We start from the raw sequence: 22030 nt of genomic DNA on the forward strand, positions 1-22030 counted from the left end.
GCCTGAGCCTCCCACACAAAGCAGCCATAGCTGAGCCTCTGCACAGGCTCCTAGACAAGCAAGCTGCATGGAACTGGACCAAGGTCCACGACAAAAGTTTTAAAAACCTAAAGGAATTACTGTCTAATAATTCCACTGTCCCCCTTCATGGATTACTGCCTTGTCGTGGCGAAGGGGCTTGCGTAATTCAATGAAGCTATGAGCTATGCCGTGCAGGGCCACCCAAGACGGAAAGGTCATAGCAGAGAGTTCTGACAAAACGTGATCCACTGGAGAAGGAAATGGCAACCCACTCCAGTATCTTTGCCATGAAAACCCTATGGACAGTACTAAAAGGCAAAGCGATATGACGCTGGAAGATGAGCCCCTCAGGTCGGAAGGCGTCCAATAAGCTACTGGGGAAGAGCAGAGGACTAGTACTAGTAGCGCCAGAAAGAATGAAGCGACTGGGCCAAAGCCGAAAGGACGCTCAGCTGTGGATATGTCTGGTGGTGAAAGGAAAGTCCGATGCTGTAAAGATTTTTTCTCCATAGGAACCTGGAATGTAAGATCCATGAATCAAGGAAAGCTGGACGTGGTCAAACAAGAGATGACAAGACTAAACATTGACATCTTAGGTATCAGCGAACTAAAATGGACAGGAATGGGTGAATTTAATTCAGATGACCATCAGGTATACTACTGCGGGCAAGAATCCCTCAGAAGAAATGGAGTAGCCTTCATAGTCAATAAAAAAATAGGAAAAGCAATACTGGGATACAATCCTCAAAATGACAGAATGATCTCAGTTCGAATCCAAGGCAAACCATTCAATATCACAGTAGTCCAAGTCTATGCCCCAACCACCAGTGCTGAAGAGGATGAAATTGACCGGTTCTATGAAGCCCTACAGCACCTTATAGAACTAACACCCAAAAATGATGTCCTTATCATCATGGGGGATTGGAATGCTAAAGTAGGAAGCCAAAAGATAACGGGAATAACAGGCAAGTTTGGCCTTGGAGTACAAAATGAAGCAGGGCACAGGCTGATAGAATTTTGTCAAGAGAATACGATGGTCATAGCAAACACTCTTTTCCAACAACCCAAGAGACGGCTTTACACATGGACATCACCAGACGGTCAACACAGAAATCAGATTGACTATATGCTCTGCAGCCAAAGATGGAGAAGCTCTATACAATCAGTAAAAACAAGACCAGGAGCTGACTGTGGCTCAGACCATGAGCTTCTTGTTGCAAAGTTTAGGCTTAAATTAAAGAAAGTAGGGAAAAGCGCTAGGCCAGTCAGGTATGAATTAAATCATATCCCTGTTGAATATACAGTAGAGGTGACAAATAGATTTAAGGAATTAGATCTGATAGACAGAGTGCCTGAAGAACTATGGACAGAGGTTCGCAACATTGTACAACAGGTAGCAACCAAAACCATCCCAAAGAAAAAGAAATGCAAGAAAGCAAAATGGCTGTCTGAGGAAGCTTTGCAAATAGCTGAGGAAAGGAGGGAAGCGAAAGGCAAGGGAGAAAAAGAAAGATACGCCCAATTAAATGCAGAATTCCAAAGAATAGCTAGAAGAGATAAGAATGCCTTCTTAAATGAACAATGCAAAGAAATAGAAAAAAACAATAGAATAGGGAGGACCAGAGATCTTTTCAAGAAAATTGGAGAGATGAAGGGAACGTTTCACGCAAAAATGGGCATGATAAAGGACCAAAATGGCAGGGACCTAACAGAGGCAGAAGAGATTAAGAAGAGGTGGCAAAATTACACAGAAGAACTATACAAGAATGAGCTTAATGTCCCTGATAATCACAATGAGGTGGTCACTGACCTTGAGCCAGACATCCTAGAATGTGAAGTGAAGTGGGCCTTAGAAAAGCTGAGCAACAACAAAGCTAGTGGAGGTGACAGTATTCCAGCTGAGCTATTCAAAATCTTAAAAGACGATGCAGTAAAAGTGCTACACTCAATTTTCCAGCAAATTTGGAAAACTCAACAGTGGCCACAGGATTGGAAAAGATCAGTTTACATTCCAATTCCAAAGAAAGGCAGTGCCAAAGAATGTTCAAACTATCGCACCATTGCACTCATTTCTCATGCTAGTAAAGTTATGCTTAAAATTCTACAAGCTAGACTCGAGCAGTATGTGGATCGAGAACTACCAGAAGTACAGGCAGGATTTCGAAGAGGCAGAGGAACTAGAGATCAAATTGCCAACATACGCTGGATCATGGAGAAAGCTAGAGAGTTCCAGAAAAACATCTACTTCTGTTTCATTGACTATGCTAAAGCCTTTGATTGTGTGGATCATAACAAACTCTGGCAAGTCCTTAAAGAGATGGGCATACCAGACCATCTTATTTGTCTCTTGAGAAATCTATATGCGGGCCAAGAAGCAACAGTGAGAACTGGACACGGAACCACTGATTGGTTCAAAATTGGGAAAGGAGTCCGGCAAGGCTGTATACTGTCGCCTTGCCCATTTAACTTATATGCAGAGCACATCATGAGAAAGGCAGGGCTAGATGAATCAAAAGTTGGAATTAAGATTGCCGGAAGAAACATCAACAACCTAAGATATGCAGATGATACCACTCTAATGGCAGAAAGTGAAGAAGAACTAAAGAGCCTCTTGTTGCAGGTGAAGAAGGAGAGTGCAAAACTTGGGTTGAAACTAAACATTAAGAAAACCAAGATCATGGCATCTGGCCCTCTCAATTCCTGGCAAATAGATGGGGAAGAAATGGAGGTAGTGACAGATTTTATTTTCCTGGGCTCCAAGATCACTGCAGATGGGGACTGTAGCCAAGAAATTAAAAGACGCTTGCTCCTTGGGAGGAAAGCCATGGCAAATCTAGACAGCACACTAAAAAGCAGAGACATCACCCTGTCAACAAAAGTGCGTATAGTCAAGGCTATGGTCTTCCCAGTTGCAATGTATGGCAGTGAAAGTTGGACCATAAGAAAGGCTGAGCGCCAAAGAATTGAGGCCTTTGAACTGTGGTGCTGGAGAAGACTCCTGCGAGTCCCTTGGACTGCAACGCGATCAAACCGGTCAGTCCTAGAGGAGATCAACCCTGACTGCTCTTTAGAAGGCCAGATCCTGAAGCTAAAACTCAAATACTTTGGCCACCTAATGAGAAGGAAGGACTCACTGGAGAAGAGCCTAATGCTGGGAAAGATTGAGGGCAATAGAAGAAGGGGACGACAGAGAATGAGGTGGCTGGATGGAGTCACTGAAGCAGTAGGTGTGAGCCTAGATGGTCTCCAGAAGATGGTAGAGGACAGGAAGGCCTGGAGGAACATTGTCCATAGGGTCGCGATGGGTCGGACACGACTTCGCAACTAACAACAACAACAAATTCCACTGTCACCCATTTCATTTATTATATAAATATAATAAAATAAATAAATAAATAAATAGAGTCAAAGCCCATTTGCATCGCTTGTGATGCATCTCCCTATGGAGTGGGCGCAGTACTGAGCCACTTAGAAGAGAACGGGGAACAGGTGCCCATTGCATACTACTCCCGTACATTGTCAGGGGCAGAAAGGAATTACGCCCAGATTGACAAGGAAGCCCTGGCTATAGTGGCCGGGGTCAAAAAATTCCATGACTACCTCTATGGCAGGGATTTCACCATATTCACGGATCATAAGCCTTTATTGGGGTTGTTCACAACAGACAAACAAACCCCTCAAATTCTGTCACCTAGGATGCTCAGGTGGTCCATATTCCTATCTGCATACACTTACAAACTGGTTCACAAACCAGGTGGGCCACACAGACGGGTTAAGCAGGTTACCCCTAGCAAATTCAGAACCTGATCCGGCGCCTGCAGCCCAAATACTGACCATCCAGGACCTACCTGAGTGCCCCTTACAGGCAAAAGACATAGCCACTCAAACAACAGCAGACAGAATCCTGACCAGAGTTCAGTCTTGGGTAGTCACGGGGTGGCAAGAAAAGGGTCCAGGCCCGGAATTCCAGGCTTACTTCAATAGGAGGCATGAGTTATCTGCCCACAAGGGATGCCTTTTGTGGGGAAGTAGGGTCATTATTCCCGAGACACTGAGGAACAAAGTCATAAAGTCACTACACGAAGGACACCTGGGAATAGTCCGGATGAAAGCTTTAGCTAGAAGCTACCTGTGGTGGCCAGGTCTAGATAAGGCCATAGAGGAACAGGTTAATAGTTGATATGACTGCCAAAGGTCCAGACCGGAGATGCCCCATGCACCTGTACACAAATGGGAGGCTACACACACACCCTGGTCCAGAGTCCACATTGATTATGCTGGTCCTTTCCAAGGACAGCTGTTCCTAGTGGTGGTAGACAGCCATTCCAAATGGCTAGAGGTGATACCAGGCAATAGCATGACTACGGCCAAAACTATCCAAAAGCTGAGGGGGCTCTTTGCCACACATGGCCTCCCTGACGTATTGGTCTCAGACAATGGGCCTCAATTCACCTCTGCTGAATTCCAGGCATTCATCAGGGCCAACTTGATTAGGCATGTCACAGCTGCGCCTTTCCACCCGTCGACCAACGGATTAGCAGAACGCATGGTACAAACAACCAAGGACGCATTGAGGCGCATCATCAGTGGCGACTGGCATCAAAGGTTGGCACAATTCCTGTTAGCACAACACAACACACCTTGCACAGCCACGGGGAAGAGCCCAGCGGAACTTCGTTGGGGCAGGCACCTCATCACCAAATTGGACAGGCTACACCCCAACAGAGTGGCTGCGGAGACTGAGCAACCCAAGCTCTCTAGAGAACTTCACACCAATGACTTGGTTTGGGCAAGGAACTACGGGCCGGGTCATGCATGGATTCCAGGTGTGGTGGTTGACAGAACTGGGTCCTTGTCCTACATTGTAGGGGTGGAGGGGGACCGTCAGATCAGACGACACATAGACCAAATCAGGAAGCGGGTTCCTGAAAGGTCACAGATCGATCAACCCCAACAACTGGAGGAGAGCCGGTCCATACAACAGGCCCAGGACCATCACGACAGCATGTTTGCTAGGGCTGACTCTGGGAGGGGTCAACCAGGAACACTGAGCCAGGACTCAACCACCAACTCTGCTGACCTGGACAAATGGCAAACTCTGAGACGGTCATCCAGGGCTAACAGGCCACCTGCCTATCTTGCAGACTATGTACAATCTTGAGGGGGACAGGGCCTAGAGTCAAGTCGTGGTTTGCCATTAACCATTGTAACTGCAGGGAAATAATGTGTATGATGTTGTATTGAATATATTGTTTATTCTTTTAAGGGGGAAGGGTTGTTATGTATGGGGTTTAAGCAGCAGCTCAGCAAATACCACCAGGTGGCGCTGTACCTTTACCGGATTGGCTGGTTAGCTTTCGGTGGGAGATTCAGATGAAGGGATTGGCCGAGAGCGTACCTGAAAAGGTATATAAGGGGTACATGTAACCCCCTTTGTTCAGTACAGTCCTACCCACAATAAAGAGCTGTTGCTGTACTCATCTGCCTGCTGTCTTCCATGCAGTCCAGAACCCACTACACAATAGATAGGGTTTCCTGCTTCAGCCTGGGGTTGGAGTAGAAGACCTCCAAGGTCCCTGCTATTCTGTTAAATACGAGTTAGCTGTCCAGCATCCAGATTTTGGTCACATGACCACTGCAATGGTCTTAAGTGTGAAAAACTGGCATGTCACTTTTTCCAGTGCTGTTGTAACTTCAAATGAAGGTGATTGTTAAGTCAAACAAATGGTTGTTAAGTCAAAGACTACCTGTAATAAAAAAGTGGAGGACTCAATGGCTAGAAGTCATTGTCACAGTTGACCAAGTCGGGTGTATATCTGAAATTAATGGCCCGTCCGAGATGCCCTTCGGTGGAGCCTGCCGGCAAAGCGTTCCGCAGCTCAAGGGACGCGAACGGCAAGGACCATCTTTCCGCACCGCAGTTGGGGATGGGGTGGGGGCTCCTCCCCCTTCTTAGCCGATTGGCCTTCGGGAACTCCTCCCCTCCCGACTCCCTCATTTTCTCTCAGGCCTGCCCGGCCAGTAGGAAAGAGCACGCGCCCGCGAGAACGCGCCTCTGGAAATCCTAATACGCCGTCTCGGTGTCGCGGCGGGGGCCCCCCTCGACCGGAAGCTGCTTCCCTCGCGGTTGCCTTGGCGACGACGCGACGCCCCTCTCGCCGCCTTAGGACGCCTGGACGGCTTCTTTCGACCTGCCCGCAATGTCGCTGCGGACGCTGCCGCTGCTCGTCCTCAACCTGGGCGGGGAGATGCTCTACATCGTGGACCAGCGACTGCGCGCGCAGAGCATCCCGGGAGACAAGGCGCGCCAAGGTCAGGGGGCCGCCGGGAGGGGGAGTCGAGGCCCCCGGAAGGGCCCCGGAAGTGCAGGACCCATGCCCCTCCCCGCGGGGAGCCCCTGGTCCGCCCAGCCGCGGCGCCTCGGGAGGAGGGCTGGGCCTTCTGTTTCCCCTGCCCCCGCTCGACCCCAGTCTAAAGCTTTTGCTGGGGTTCATCCAATCATGATTTGTTTGCAATAATAAAGTGCAGTGAAAGTGGACATAAACCACAATTGTTCCTGACGATGAGACCTATTAGAGAGCGCTGTAGTCGATCTTTGTTCCTGGACCCGGTTGGAATCGCAGCAGAGGGGGAAAGCAGGGAGAATCCCCTCCTGGGGAGACCGAGAGGCTTGTTTGTTCCTCGCAAGCTCCTCTTCCCCCAGGGCATGCCTGCTCTCCTATGGAGGAGGCACCGATTCCCTTGAGCAGGCGGCTCTCTGCCCTCCCTGGTACTTCAGAGACTCCCCTCCAGGGGCTGAGGATGCTCTTGCTTCCTGGGCTTTTGGAGAACGGCCGCTTGGTCTCAGACATCTGGAGTTCACTTTTAAGAGGTATTACTCTGTGTATCAGAAATGGACCACTGGGATGTGGAAGTGAAATAGAGAAACAAAACACCAAAATCAGCTCACATGCGAATGAATGTGTCTAGAAGGAATACCTTCACACACACATACACAGATTCAGGACCTCTGGATCCAAAAATATCAGATCTTAGTTTAGCTTTTACTGCTGGACAAACTGTTGTTTCTTTACCTCTCTAGGCATTCTTAGAACAAAATAGTTTACTCTATGGGAAATGGAGAGACTGAAAAATAACAAAGTAGTAATTTTTGGTTATTTGGCCAGGTTGTGCTTCATTTTTCTAGCTCTTCAGGTGAAATCAAACTGTTTCTGCAGATTTTTCTTGTTGAGAAACATGGAATCGTTCTAAAATGATAGCCCAGCCATGTGGATCTGAAGATGTCTCAGCATAGCTTGGTTCCCTGTGAATAATTTTTTACGTTTGTAGTAGGACACCATAAAAGTTGAGCTGCTGCTGAACTGTTCCTTCATTTTCAAGCATTTTTAATGGTGGGAAAATGTAGTTCTTCTCCAGAGTGTGAAATGGGTTTGAAAAGTTACAGTTGCAAGAAAAAGTATGTGAACCCTTTGGGATTACGTGGAGTTTTGCATGAATTGGCCATAAAATGCGCTCTAAACGTCATGTAAGTCACAACAATAGAAAAACACAGTCTGCTTAAAATAATACTACACAAACATTAGCTGTTGTCATGTTTTGATTGAACATAACATGTAAACATTCACAGTGCAGGGTGGAAAAAGTATGTGAACCCCTAGCCTAATGACTTCTCCAAGAGCTAATTGGAGCCAGGAGTGAGCCAACCGTGACTCCAATCAGTGTGATGATATTGGATGTGTTGCTGACAGCTGTCCTGCCCTTTAAAAACACACACCTGTCTTGCGTTTACTGGTCTCAAGAAGCACTGTCTGATGTGAACCATGCCTTACAGAAAAGAGGTCTCATAAGATCTACGATCAAGAATTGTTGACTTGCATGAAGCTGGAAAGGGCTACAAAAGTATCTCCAAAAGCCTTGATGTTCATGTGTCCACGGTAAGACAGACTGTCTACAAATGGAGAAAGTTTAGCACTGTTGCTACTCTCCCTAGGCGTGGTCGTCCTGTAAAAATGACTGCAAGAGCACAGCGCATAATGCTTAATGAGGTAAAGAAGAATCCTAGAGTGTCAGCTAAAGACCTACAGAAATCTCTGGCACATGCTATCATTTTTGTTGACACATCTACAATAAGGAAAACATTAAACAAGAATGGAGTACATGGGAGGACACCACGGAGGAAGCCATTGCTGTCCAAAAAAAATATTGTAGCACGTTTGAAGTTTGCAAAAGAGCACCTGGATGTTCCACAGCACTACTGGCAAAATATACTGTGGACAGATGAAACCAAAATTGAGTTGTTTGGGAAAAACACACAACACTGTGTGGAGAAAAAAAGGCACAGCACACCAACATCAAAACCTCATTCCCACTGTAAAACATGACGGAGGGAGCATCATGGTTTGGGGCTGCTTTGCTGCCTCAGGGCCTGGACGGATTGTTGTCATTGATGGGAAAATGAATTCCAGAGTTTATCAGGACATTTTGCAGGAAAACATATGACCATCTGTCCGCCAACTGAAGCTCCGCAGAGGATGGGTGATGCAACAGGACAATGACCCAAAGCATACAAGTAATTCAACAAAACAATGGCTTCAACAGAACAGAATACGCCTTCTGGAGTGGCCCAGTCAGAGTCCTGACCTCAACCTGATTGAAATGTGTGGCATGACCTTAAGAGAGCGATTCACACCAGACATCCCAAGAATATTGCTACACTGAAACAGTTTTGTGAAGAGGAGTGGTCCAAAATTACTCCAGATCGTTGTGCAGGTCTGATCTGCAACTACAGGAAACGTTTGGTTGAGGTTATTGCTGCCAAAGGAGGGTCAGCCAGTTATTAAGTCCAAAGGTTCACATACTTTTTCCACCCTGCACTGTGAATGTTTACATGTTATGTTCAATTAAAACATGACAACAGCTAATGTTCGTGTAGTATTATTTTAAGCAGACTGTGTTTTTCTATTGTGACTTACATGACGTTTAGAGCGCATTTTATGGCCAATTCATGCAAAACTCCACGTAATCCCAAAGGGTTCACATACTTTTTCTTGCAACTGTATACACTTCCATTTCATACTACCTTTAAATATCCTCAATAGCTGTCTTCTGCTGTGCAAGATCTTATTAAGTGGCAGAGTACATCCCTCTTCAATTCTTTTTTCTTTTCCGCGTTGTTTTCAGTGTGTTCTTGGTACTTGACCCGCCATTTTTTCTGTTTTATGCTTCGTGTAGATGAATGGACTGATGTGGACAGGAGACGAGGTACTGTAACATTTTTAGACCTGCACTGAGATTCCAAACTATATATAGGCAGTATGTTGAAGAATGCTGCCAGAAAATTTCTTCAATTACTTTGAATCACAGAAAATTGTTATGTTCAAGCTGTGGAAGTGTATGGTCTGTTTTAAGCCAAATCCATAAAAAAAATGGGTTCAAAAATTTGTTGAGATGGGCAGCTATAGAAATCAAATAAATAGAAAAATTATTTGAATCATTGTTGAACAGGCCAATTTGTTAATTCTGTCTTTATGGTCTGAAACAGTCTGGTTTAATGTGGTACTTATGTCTTTCTGACAAACTAAATTCAATGGGCTTTATTAAGTCCGAAACAGATGAATGCGTGTTTACAAAAAGATCTGATAATAGGTATGAGATAATTCTTGTTTATGTTGATGATATTGTTTATATTGGTCCAAATAAGCAGATGAGCGAATGTTTTGCTTTAGCTTTACAACAGTTTTTCACATTGAGGTCTTTAGGACATATTAACACGTATTTAGGTGTTCAGGTTACCAAAACATAAGACAAGCAGTTAAACAAAGTTTTGTCAAATTGCAGTATGTGCCTACACATGACCAAATTGCTGATATGCTGAACAAACCACTTCCTACAGCCCAACACGAGTATCTGCGCAAGAAGATGTGCCTTATCTGATTTTCTGCTTCGCTGACAAAAGAAGGGGAATGTCACTGCACGTTTTTTTAGTTTTGCCAGCTTCGCTCATTTCTAATTGTACATCTCTTTCTGCTCTGCACCTGTGTTATTATCATGTAACCATAGTGACTCCAGCTATGTCCAGCTATGTTTTGGTTTTAAACAGTTTTGTGTGCAGGCCTAGAAAAAGTTTCCCACAGTTTCTTTTACTTTGCTCTTCTGCCTGATGAGAGAATGCAGTCAGTTTTAGGTCTTTTGTTTTCTCATTAAAAGTTTTACTATAGAATATGCCTTGGATTTCTTTTCTTTGATATTGACCATGCAAATGAACCACGGTCCATCCTCCTCTGGTCGGACTGTTAATTGTTCCGCAACAAATTCAACCTTGAGGTAAGGTGTAGATCAATTGACAGGTTAAATATTGTCCCTAGACAAGACATTGACCTATTGTAAAATGCTAATTATGTTGTTTCTGGCTTCATTTTTTAATCTATTCATGTCTGATAATGCAGATTATCCAGGTATTCTGTACTTCAGTTATTGACATCCTACAAGATTTTGTGTTCCCACAGTAGATGGCTCCTGTACCTTTGAAAATTATTTCTTAACACTAATTATGGTTCCAGCAAGGGAAGAAGCCAAGGGCATGAATGCATATTATCACGTCCAAATTTATCCTGGAAAAAATGTGCCCCAATAAGTTCCACGGCTGCATGAGGATTTGAACTTAGCCTCACAAATCTCAGCTGATCTTTCTCCTCTACTGGTCTTTCCAGCCACGTTTGACTAACTGGCATCATCTCCAGATTTTTGCTATGTTGCAAAGAGTAGGAGTTGTACTTTATGCTAGCCTCCAGATTGAAGATGCCTTCTTTTTCTTCCTATTGCTTTTGCAACCTATTATGAAAAGTAGCCACTTTCGTAGTTATGCATAACGTCCCTGATAACCACGATGAGGTGGTCAGTGACCTCGAGCCAGACATCCTAGAATGTGAAGTGAAGTGGGCCTTAGAAAAACTGAGCAACAACAAAGCTAGTGGGGGTGACAGTATTCCAGCTGAGCTATTCAAAATCTTAAAAGACGCAGTAAAAGTGCTACACTCAATTTGCCAGCAAATTTGGAAAAAAGTTATGCTTAAAATCCTACAAACTAGACTCCAGCAGTATGTGGATCGAGAACTACCAGAAGTACAGGGAGGATTTCGAAGAGGTAGAGCAACTAGAGATCAAATTTCCAACATACGCTGGATCATACGCTAGGGTGTTATAGAAAAACATCTACTTCTGCTTCATTGACTATGCTAAAGCCTTTGATTGTGTGGATCACAACAAACTGTGGCAAGTTCTTAAAGAGATGGGAGTATCAGACCATCTTATTTGTCTCTTGAGAAATCTATATGAGGGTCAAGAAGCAATGGTGAGAACTGGACACGGAACCACTGATTGGTTCAAAATTGGGAAAGGAGTCCAGCAAGGCTATATACTGTCGCCTTGCCTGTTTAACTTATATGCAGAGCACATTATGAGAAAGGCAGAGCTAGATGAATCAAAAGTTGGAATTAAGATTGCCGGAAGAAATATCAACAACCTAAGATATGCAGATGATACCACTCTAATGGCAAAAAGTGAAGAAGAACTAAAGAGCCTCTTGTTGCAGGTGAAGAAGGAGAGTGCAAAAGTTGGCTTGAAACTAAACATTAAGAAAACCAAGATCATGACATCCGGCGCTCTCAATTCCTGGCAAATAGATGGGGAAGAAATGAAGGTAGTGATAGATTTTATTTTCCTGGGCTCCAAGATCATCGCAGATGGGGACTGTAGCCAAGAAATTAAAAGACGCTTGCTCCTGGGGAGGAAAGCCATGGCAAATCTAGACAGCACACTAAAAAGCAGTGACATCACCCTGCCAACAAAAGTGTGTATAGTCAAGGCTATGGTCTTCCCAGTTGCAATGTATGGCAGTGAAAGTTGGACCATAAGAAAGGCTGAGCGCCAAAAAATTGAGGCCTTTGAACTATGGTGCTGGAGAAGACTCCTGCGAGTCCCTTGGACTGCAAGGCGATCAAATCGGTCAGTCCTAGAGGAGATCAACCCTGACTGCTGTTTAGAAGGCCAGATCCTGAAGTTGAAACTGAAATACTTTGGCCACCTAATGAGAAGGAAAGACTCACTGCAGAAGAGCCTAATGCTGGGAAAGATTGAGGGCAAGGGAAGAAAGGGACAACAGAATGAGGTGTCCAGATAGAGTCACTGAAGCAGTTGGCGTGAGCTTAAATGGACTCCAGAAGATGGTAGAGGACAGGAAGGCCTGGAGGAACGTTGTCCATGGGGTCACGATGGGTAGAAAACGACTTCGCAACTAACAACAACAATAAATTTAATCAAATCTTTTTAGCCAGTTTAATTCCCTGTTCTAATTTGACTTCTCGCTGATAGAAATAAGATGATATTTGGAATTCCAAGATCTGCTTGTTTTGCTCTATTTATTTGCTTTAATGTTTAGAAATAAAATATATAGAAAACATATATAGAAAATACAGAGAAAAGAAAACCCATTTTAAACACAGCATTAAATATTGTCCACACAGATCAGCCCTTCCATTACATTGAAATGGAAACAATCTAAAATCTTATCGATAATGGCATTGTCTTTCCATTATCAAAGAGTAATATTTTTGATATGCTTTATTCTGTAGTTCCACAGTTTTCAAAAAATTGATAGATTCTGCATTTTTGGTACATAATTCAGAATCACGTTCATATCTTTAAACATTACTTTTCTTACACCATATGAACAAATTTATGGATTTTAAACCAAAGCAAATCTAATCATCCCCTCATTTTACACTTTCATTATAATAAGGTTGGCCATTAATCCTTTCAAATATCTGATATTGCCAAATTTTAGAGTCTGTATAATGAAACATCATAACCATGCTCATCACATTTTATTCCTTCCAAAACAAAATATATAAAAAGAGAAACAGTATCACTGTTAAGCTTCAAAGGGAAGCTTAAAATTATTTTCACTGTCTTGTACAATGTCAGTACTGGAAATAAATACCTAAGCATGGGAATTGTCGCAAAGAAAGGCTGTCTTCTTGTCTAATAACCCCTTATTCCCAAGATAATGAAACCTTGAACAGGCCCCCTGTAGATGACCCAATATGAGAATCAGAATAATGTGGCAAAAAGTGATATTTGATGTAGCTTGTAACTGTACTAAATAATAAATAATAACCAGCACTTTGAGTTGTGCTTGGAATAACTAGAAAAAAATGTTATCCTGCCCAATAGGTATGCTTCAGTGCATTTTAAGTAAGTCTGCATCACGCTGTTCAATGATGAAGAAGTAGAACAGATGAGGAACTAGTAAACCTCTTAGAGCAGAACCGGTATTTCTCAACCTAGGCAACTTGAAGGTGAGTGGACCTTCAAGTATTGCTGGCTGAGCGATTCTGGGAATTGAAGTCCAGTCACCTTCAAGTCGCCTAGCTTGAGAAACATTGCCTTAGAGAATAATATCAGAATTTAGGAGGATTGTGACAATTTGGAGAAAGACCCAGATCAGCAAGATAAATTTGAACAGAGATAAATACTGTGGGCAGTAAAATTGAAAACTATGTGTATAGAATGAGAGCTCCATATTGAACAGCAGTAAATACTAGGTCCTTTGATAGATCACAAGATGTCAGAAGCAAAAATAATCATAGGCTGCATCAACAGAATTACAGGTTCTTAAGATTAATAAAATTCATTGTCTGTTTTGCATTGGCCAGACTGCACCTAAAATATTGCATCCATCCCTGTGTATTGTGTCTTAGGAAGCACATTGATAAACTGGAGTTTGTTCATGGGGCACAATCAAGATAGTAAGAGGTTTGCAAGGAATCTTAACAAGGAATGTTTGGAGATTTGGGATATGTCTTCAGGTATCTGAAAAGCTATCATGTAGAAGGCAGGGAAGAATTATTCAGTTATTTCAGGAAACAGTACAAGAAACAAGTTTAAATATCAAGGAAATCAATTTGGAACAGATATTGGGGGGGAAATGTAATGGTAAGAGCTGTTCAACAATGGAACAACATTCCCATCAGCAGTATTTCTTAAAGTATGGTCCTTTCTTGGGTCCACAAAATCAAATTTATTTGTCAGCCTATGTTGAAAAATAATACAGTATTAATATCCTATCAAATGAAGATGAGAAGCGGTAGTGACAGGGAATGCATCAATTTACATTTTTAATACAGTAATGTCAATAAATATATGTAATATATGTTTATATATATAAATGTTTAAGAAACACTGCCTTAGAGAATGGTAGGCTCTCTTTGCTAAAGGTGTTTATTTATTTATTTATTTATTTATTTTTGGGACTTATATGCCGCCCTACCTCCCGAAGGACTCAGGGCGGCTTACAACAATAAAAAACAACAATACAAAAATTAAAAAAGAATTAAATAACAGCCCCAAAATAAATTAGCTACAGTTAAAAATTAAAACATATTTAAAAACCCATCATCAATCCAGGTCAGCCTGATGGAAGAGAAAAGTTTTGAGGTCGCGGCGAAAGGACCGGAGGTCCAGGGCCATCCGAAACTCAAGGGGAAGTTGGTTCCAAAGGGCTGGTGCTCCCACAGAGAAGGCCCTCCCCCTGGGGGTCGCCAGCCGACATTGTCTGGCCAACGGCACCCTGAGGAGGCCCTCTCTGTGTGAGCGCACTGGGCGATGGGAAGTCGTCCCCGGTAGCAGACGGTCCTGCAAGTATCCCAGGCCTAAGCCATGTAGGGCTTTAAAGGTAAGTACCAGCACCTTAAATCTCGCCCGGAAGACAACTGGTAGCCAATGCAGCTCACGCAGGAGGGATGTAATATGGGAGTATCGGGATGCTCCCATCACTACCCGCGCGGCTGCATTCTGCACCAGCTGAAGCCTCCGGGTGGTCTTCAAGGGCAACCCCATGTAGAGAGCATTGCAGTAATCTATCCGAGAGGTAACGAGTGCATGAGTGACCGTTTATACAGACTGAATGGCCATATGTCAGGAATGTTGATGTTATGGTCTCTTGTGGGGGCGAGAGAGTTGGACTAGATGATCTCCAAACTTCCTTTCAATTCCTTTCATTCTATGAGTCTGTGCAGTAGCAAGTCTAGCATACGGGCATAATGCAATCACTGCATTATGTACCAGTTGTAGCCTCCACATTGTTTTCAAATGTAGCCCTATGTAAACCTCATTGCCTCAAGGGTACCTCCCAACTCTAGAATTCTGTGAAACACTCTGAGTTGCATAAATAATGTCTAATTGTTCATATGCAGAATGCAAACAGATTTGGTCCACTTTGTTTCCCCTCAGTTGTTTCTGCTGTAGAATTGTTTATTGTGTCAAGATCTTTTCAATATCATTCAGTATGACTTTACCACATTTGTTCATACTGTCATAAAATTTTTGTTGGTGTATTCAAATTAAAAGTGATGCAAAGCAGACTGCAACTATGAGTGTCTGTGGGGAGTAAATGACAGTATATGTGTGCCATTATACAAATGCTTAGGTAGGGCATCAGATGTTTGGAACACATATACATAATGGAGGAATTTGGCATCATTGCAATTCGTAGTGGGCACTAGTGACAGCCACAGTTATTACCCCAGTGTGTTACCTTTGATCCACTTACCTATGTTGTACCATAGTCTTGTAGGTAAGCAAGGGATAATCATTTATTTAGGGGGAAAAACTGCTTAACTTGCATAGATTTGAGCAGTAGGTTTCTAAAAAGAACTCAGCTCTGAATGATAAATGTACAATACAGTGGCTGCATAGCATTTGTCATTTTGTTGGTGCGTTCAGTCTCAGGGCATCCCAAGTGCAGCAGATCATAAAGCAATTCAGGAATCCCCAGTTAAAAATGAGGCATTAAGTGTTAGCATATGGTTGTTTATGATTCTTTTTTTTTGTTTTTTATACCTTGTACTTAGCTCTGGGAAGTCGGGAGGGGGGGAGGGGTAAGGAGGGAGGGATAGGGGAGGGGTAGGGGGGTTTGTTAAAGATAAAATGTATGATAAAACTTTTCAATAAAAAAAAATGAGGCATTAAGCACCTACCACTTACCCTCTGAATATGGCTTGTAGGGTAGTACAGTGCAAAAGGCTCTTCCACTGGACTGGTCCTGAATAGCTAAGAGGTTTTCTCACTTGCAGTCTGAATAACACATATGCAAGACTTTCTTTTCAGAAACAGTATAGATATTTTATGTTTCAGAGTTTGTCCAGAGGGAATTGTGCTGCATATCTATCTGGAGATATTGTGATTAACACTATCTGTTGGATGCTGGGATAAGGAAAAAATAAAAATGGCAGGTAGAAAAGGCATTGTGGAGAATGTTCATACAATTCCTTTAACCCATTTTCTGGTTTGGCACAATTTACTGAATCGTGAGCTCAGTTACAGTATATGCCCCAAACCTGCACCTCAGTTTTAAAGTAAGCTGTGCAAATGCAGCCAATACATTTGTAACAGGCCTAATTGAGTGTGTTGTGGTGTCACAATTGATTCTGACATTTGTGTGGAGAACTGAGGAAATTCCATTTTTGTCTGCCTCCACCCTGGAAAGGAAAAATGGCAATATTGGATAATACTTAAATTACAGTGTCTTCATCACCCTCAAGGACAGCCAACTCTTTTGTAGTTAATTTTAATCTGATCTCAGGTCTGATGATACAGTACTGATAATTGGATAATTTCCAACCTGTTTGGTATCTGATCCTCCCATATACAGTCACAGAACGTCTGAGTCACTTCAGTGTTCAAGGTTATTAACATCTTGTAATTAATTCATGGAGTAGAGAATTCTTCAAAGCCAGTAGATCCATATCATGGATCTTATGGTACAGGGAAAAGCATCTCCATCCAGAATTGCTTTAAACTGTGAAATGGGTAGGATATAAATTTAATAAACATTTAATGTTTAAGTAATACTAAAGATTTCTCTTGGCAGTTAAAGCACCTAAATATTGATAATTAAACTATTATGCCTAAAATGTGATCCTCATAAGAAAAAGGGTCCTCTAATAGTTAAAGACAGAAAATTAGCCCAATTAATTGCAGAATCTTAAAACTGAGATTTGATTATTTTTCACAATAAATGTCATTATATTTAAACATGTTTTTGTCATGACTGCAAGAAGCAGAACTGAAGCAGCTTGGAAGTACAAGAACTAATGCTGCAAATTGTAACTGCTGAAGTTGAAAAATATTCCTCTTGGATTTTGCAAACATTTCTTTTCTATCTTGTTGGAAGATAGAATTATTTGGTGTAGGAACAGCAGTGAAGCAGTTTCAAGCATCACCTTTCCAAATACAAGAAAATGTTTTCCAATTTCTGTATTGCTATCAGACTAGTGAAATCCCCATTTAGAACTCAGGAAATATCTTCTGCATATCTCTTTGCACAGGAATTATCTGCGGGCAAAGAGGTTTAAGTGAAAAAGCAGCTTCAGCAGCACATTTTCTTCTCAATTGCAAAATGCCTGCTTCTTCCTGGGAAATTAAAACAATTGATTTCTAACAACTATGATTATTTTATCTTTTCAGTGATGAATGACATCATTGGGGGCATATTCAATAAAAATTTTATGGATGAGCTATTTAAGCCACAGGAACTCTATTCCAGGAAAGCCCTAAGAACAGTTTTTGAGCGGTTGGTTCATGCCTCCATCATGAGACTGAATGCCCCCAGTATGGATAAGGTGAGGTCAAACCTTTCTTTTTCTTTAGATGTCTTATGAATCTGTATAACCCTGTTTTTATCAAGAAAAGCCATTGTTACATTCACACAAGTTGAAACATAGGTGCACATGAAAGTGAAGAAATGATCTGAAATACTGATTTTCAGTGCATCTCATCAATGCCTACTGACTTCACAGTTAAGGACAAAAATATGGTATCATGTAGTCTTATGAAATGTCACTCTGCACCTCTACCTGTCTTTTTCTGCTTTCTTAATCAACCAGTGCCTTAGCCCTTAAAACACACCCTCTCCCCCCAATCTTGTCCATACCATAGCTTGTCCTCATCAACCTTCCAAAATAGCAGTCTGAACACTCAGATTCAGCTTCACTCATTCATATGTTCAATCCTCATTTGGCTGATTTCTGTTCATATCACTTTTGTTCAATAGTGTTATTGACCAAAATAGTTACCAAGATGTTACTTGCTAAAGGAAAACACTGAATATTTAATTAATGTGTTTACATTAATTAACGAACTACTTTTAATTCAACGAACTACTTTTATCTTTTTCAAGAAACTTTTTTCAAGTGAATACTTCAAATAGAATAGTGGTCTTCTAGTCCAGCTCCCTGCTTGAGCAGGAGAACCATTTCAGACAAGTGACTGTCTAGTCTCTTCTTAAAAACCTCCAGTGATGGAGCACCCATGATTTCTGATGGCAAGCTGTTCCACTGGTTAGGAAGTCTCTCCTTAATTCCAGGTTGCTTCTCTCTTTGATCAGTTTCCAGCCATTGTTTCTTGTCTTGCTTTCAGGTGCTTTGGAGAATAGTTTGATGCCCTGGAATACTGCTATCATGTCTCCCCTATTTCTTCTTTTCTTTAGACTAGCCAAACCCAAGTCCTGCAGCCGTTCTTCTTTGATAATTTTAGTTGCTCTTCTCTGAACTTTTTCCAAGGTCTCAACATCTTTTTTACAGTATGGTGACCAAAATTGGTTGCAGTATTCCAGGTGTGGTCTTATTAGGGTTTTATAAAGTGATACTAATACTTCATGTGATCTTGATTCTATGCCTCTGTTTATACAATCCAGGATTGTATTAGCTTTTTTGGCAGCTGCTGCACATTGCTGGCTCATAGTCAAGTGATCATCTGCTAGGACTCCAAGTTCCCTCTCACAGTTGCTGTTTTTGAGCCAGGTCTAGCCTAATCTGTACTTAAACCTTTGGTTTTTCCCACCTAAATGTAAAACTTTGCTTTTCTCCACATTAAAACTCATTTTGTTGGATATGCCCCATTGTTCAAGTTTGTCAAGATCTTTTTGGATCCTGAGCTTGTCTTCTGGGGTGTTGGCTATTCCAACACCCAAATTTGATGAGTTCCCCTTCTATTCCCTCATCTAAGTCATTGATGAAGATATTGAAGAGTACTAGGCCTAAGACGGAGCCTTGTGGTACCCCACTGCTTACTTCTCGCCTTGTGGATTAATACCATTGAGGACTACAGTTTGTCAGCCAGCTACAAATCCATCTGGTGGTAATGATGTATATCCCACCTTTTTCTAGCTTACTAAGCAGTATATTGTCAAATGCCTTACTGAAATCTAAGTATACTATGTCCACAGCATTTCGCTGGTCTACTAATTTAGTCACTTTATCAAAGAAGATTGGTTTGGCATGATCTGTTTTTGACAAACCCATGCTGGCTACTGGTTATAACTTTGTTTGCTTCTACTTGTTCGCAGATCTGTTTTTTGATTATCTTTTCCAGGATCTTCCCAGGTATTAATGTTAGACTGATTTATTTATTTACTTACTTATTTACTTTATATTATATAAAGTATGCATACAAATGCAAGATCTAAGTTGTGGTACATATCTGAATGCAGATGTGATAATGTTAGTAAGTTTCCTGCTGAGATATTTTTATTTCATATCATTTGCTTTATCAACTGAGGGCTTTCAATTAATTTCACTTTCTGTTGTTTCTGTTGAATCTGGCTTCCCCCGTTGACTTTACTTGTCAGAAGGACTCAAGGTGATCAATCACAGGACCCTGGGACACAGCAACTGTCATAAATAAATACATTCCAGTTGCCAAGCATCTGAATTTTGATCATGTGATCATGGGAATGCTGCAAAGGTCATGTGAAAAATGGTCATAAGTCACATTTTCAGTGTTATAACTTTGAACAGTCACTAAATGAACTGTTGTAAGTCGAGGACTACCTGTATATTTTAATATTTTTAATTCTAACCATTCACCATATGCATTTAACTAAATAATGTGCAATATATTATTGCTAGATTCTGGGCATGAATGCAAAGAGTATTTCCTGCATTTTAATAAACATTGCACTGAAAGCTAGCCAGGATTATTGGTATTCTTCAAGTAAAATCCTGCTAGCTGTATTAAAATGAGATGTTAAATCAGTAATCATATTCTAACAAAATATAAGTAACTTTATAAATGCTGGTGCCCTGACTTAGCCTCTGTGATTAACTGGTATCTCTTGCTTATTCTGTAGCTTTATGATCTAATGACTATGGCTTTCAAGTACCAAGTTCTCCTCTGCCCTCGACCCAAGGACCTTCTGCTCATCACTTTCAACCACCTGGATGCCATTAAGGATTTTGTCTATGAATCGCCCAAAATTCTGAACCAAATTGATGTTATCTTTCGCAAGTTCATTGATGTATGAATGCCGTATCTTCTGTACAGAAATAGCATAAAAGAATAAAAGCAAACTAAATTATAGAAAGAATTATAGCTTTGTCAACAGTAGGTTTAGCCTTCTGGGAATAAAGTTGGAAGAAACAAGTGAATTGCAGATGATCTGTATTTGTGACACACTACATTCCTAAGTAGCCATCTATAATTTTAACCTTGCACATTATGCATACCCAGTTAGTTTATGTTTTAGTCTCTCATGCCCATCCAAAAATCTGGGAAAATTAAATAAATTACTATATTTTAGTTAACCATACTGTAGTTAAATATACTGTATAAACAGCCATGGCATAGAATGACCAGTGATGGTTCAGTGATACACCATCAGTGAAACATCAAATAGGACCATCACATCATTTACATATATGCTTACCAGAGTTATATAATATTAAAAGTATATCTTAAATATTAAAAATATTATTAAAATTCTAAAATTCTAAATTACATACTGTACATGATGCATCTGCATCTAGATTTTCAGTTTGATCATTAGAACTGAGAGTTTTGGCTTAAAAGTGAGGTCCTACAACCTATCACTAAAATAAATTTGATAATAATCTGCTGACAGATATGAGGCCATATGAAATACTTGGTCCACTTAGTTCTAAAATGAACAAGAAGAACTAAGAATTCATCAGATGTTGTTGCTTCTGATTCTTTACCCTAGACCTACATCTTGCTGTCTGCTGGGGAACTTCAGCTCATCCGACAAACGCTGCTCATCTTTTTCCAGGACATACATATCAGGGTAGGCATGTTACATATTACTTCCATGGGGTGATAATGGTAAAAATAAAATGTTTAGCATGAGTGATTTCCAAGTGAAGCAGTTTTATTGAGAAGACTTGGTATTTCTTCATAGGTTTCCATTCTTTTAAAAGATAAAGTGCAGAATTCCAATGGCCATTTTGTGCTGCCAACCTCAAGTTCTGTTCCTTGGGGAACAGAGATCCCTGGACTCATCAGGTGAATCCTTTGACTTGCCTTTTTCCTTAACTATCCAACTGGATCAGGTATTGATCACCAGTCCAAATGGATATGGACCCCCAGCTTTGTAGTGCAGGTTATCTTTTGGGGTATAACAGTGTTTACAAGGTTGGGTTTATGGATGAATTACTCAGTCCCCAAACTCTCCCAACTATTGTATAAGAAAAAAGGAAACAGTATTTATACTTTACAATGTTACAGACTTTTTAACAGTAAAGGAGATGAAATTCAGAGGATCGAGTTCAGCAGTGGAGGAAATTATGTTCTTCCATATCGGGAAGGTTCATTTGACCTTCATGGAGACAGAGTCATTAGACTGGGAACAAACATGTAAGTCATGGTCTGCAGTTTCAGTTTGAGGCTTTCAACAAGTTTCCTATGTGCCTCTTATGTACATAAATTCAATTAATCTCTAGATACAGCATCAGTCGGCCTGTAGAGACAGATGTATCAGGGGCCAAAAACTTGGCATCTCATGCTAAGGTCAGTATCTTTGATTTATCCTGAGAAACACAGAGCAAGGTTATTTTTGCTTCCTATTTCATTTTGTTCATTTGCTTGTTTCAGTATTAATATCCTAAATCCCTTGATTACTACACTGGAATAGACTTTCTTGTCTAGAAGCTATTTGTTC

General features: G+C 41.4%; 1 protein-coding gene across 3 annotated transcripts in view; it reads left to right on the forward strand.

Annotated features, from left to right (window-relative positions):
* The window catches only part of OSCP1 (organic solute carrier partner 1), a 58253-nt gene that overhangs the window by 32342 nt on the left and 3881 nt on the right, over positions 1–22030 (forward strand). For 2 of the 3 annotated variants that reach the window (XR_014027357.1, XM_081334852.1), the window contains exons 1-7: positions 6033–6333; positions 17545–17699; positions 20207–20374; positions 21077–21157; positions 21272–21375; positions 21598–21726; positions 21813–21879. Coding sequence is in view for 2 of the 3 variants with exons in the window: in XM_081334852.1 (XP_081190978.1) it covers positions 6222–6333; positions 17545–17699; positions 20207–20374; positions 21077–21157; positions 21272–21375; positions 21598–21726; positions 21813–21879 (816 nt within the window). In the remaining variant the exon portion in view is untranslated. Of the gene's footprint in view, positions 1–6032; positions 6334–17544; positions 17700–20206; positions 20375–21076; positions 21158–21271; positions 21376–21597; positions 21727–21812; positions 21880–22030 lie in introns of those variants that run through there. The other variant, XM_081334853.1, reaches the window with a different exon arrangement.

Source organism: Vipera berus, assembly GCF_964194415.1.
Source record: "Vipera berus genome assembly, chromosome: 9".
Lineage (NCBI taxonomy): Eukaryota > Metazoa > Chordata > Lepidosauria > Squamata > Viperidae > Vipera > Vipera berus.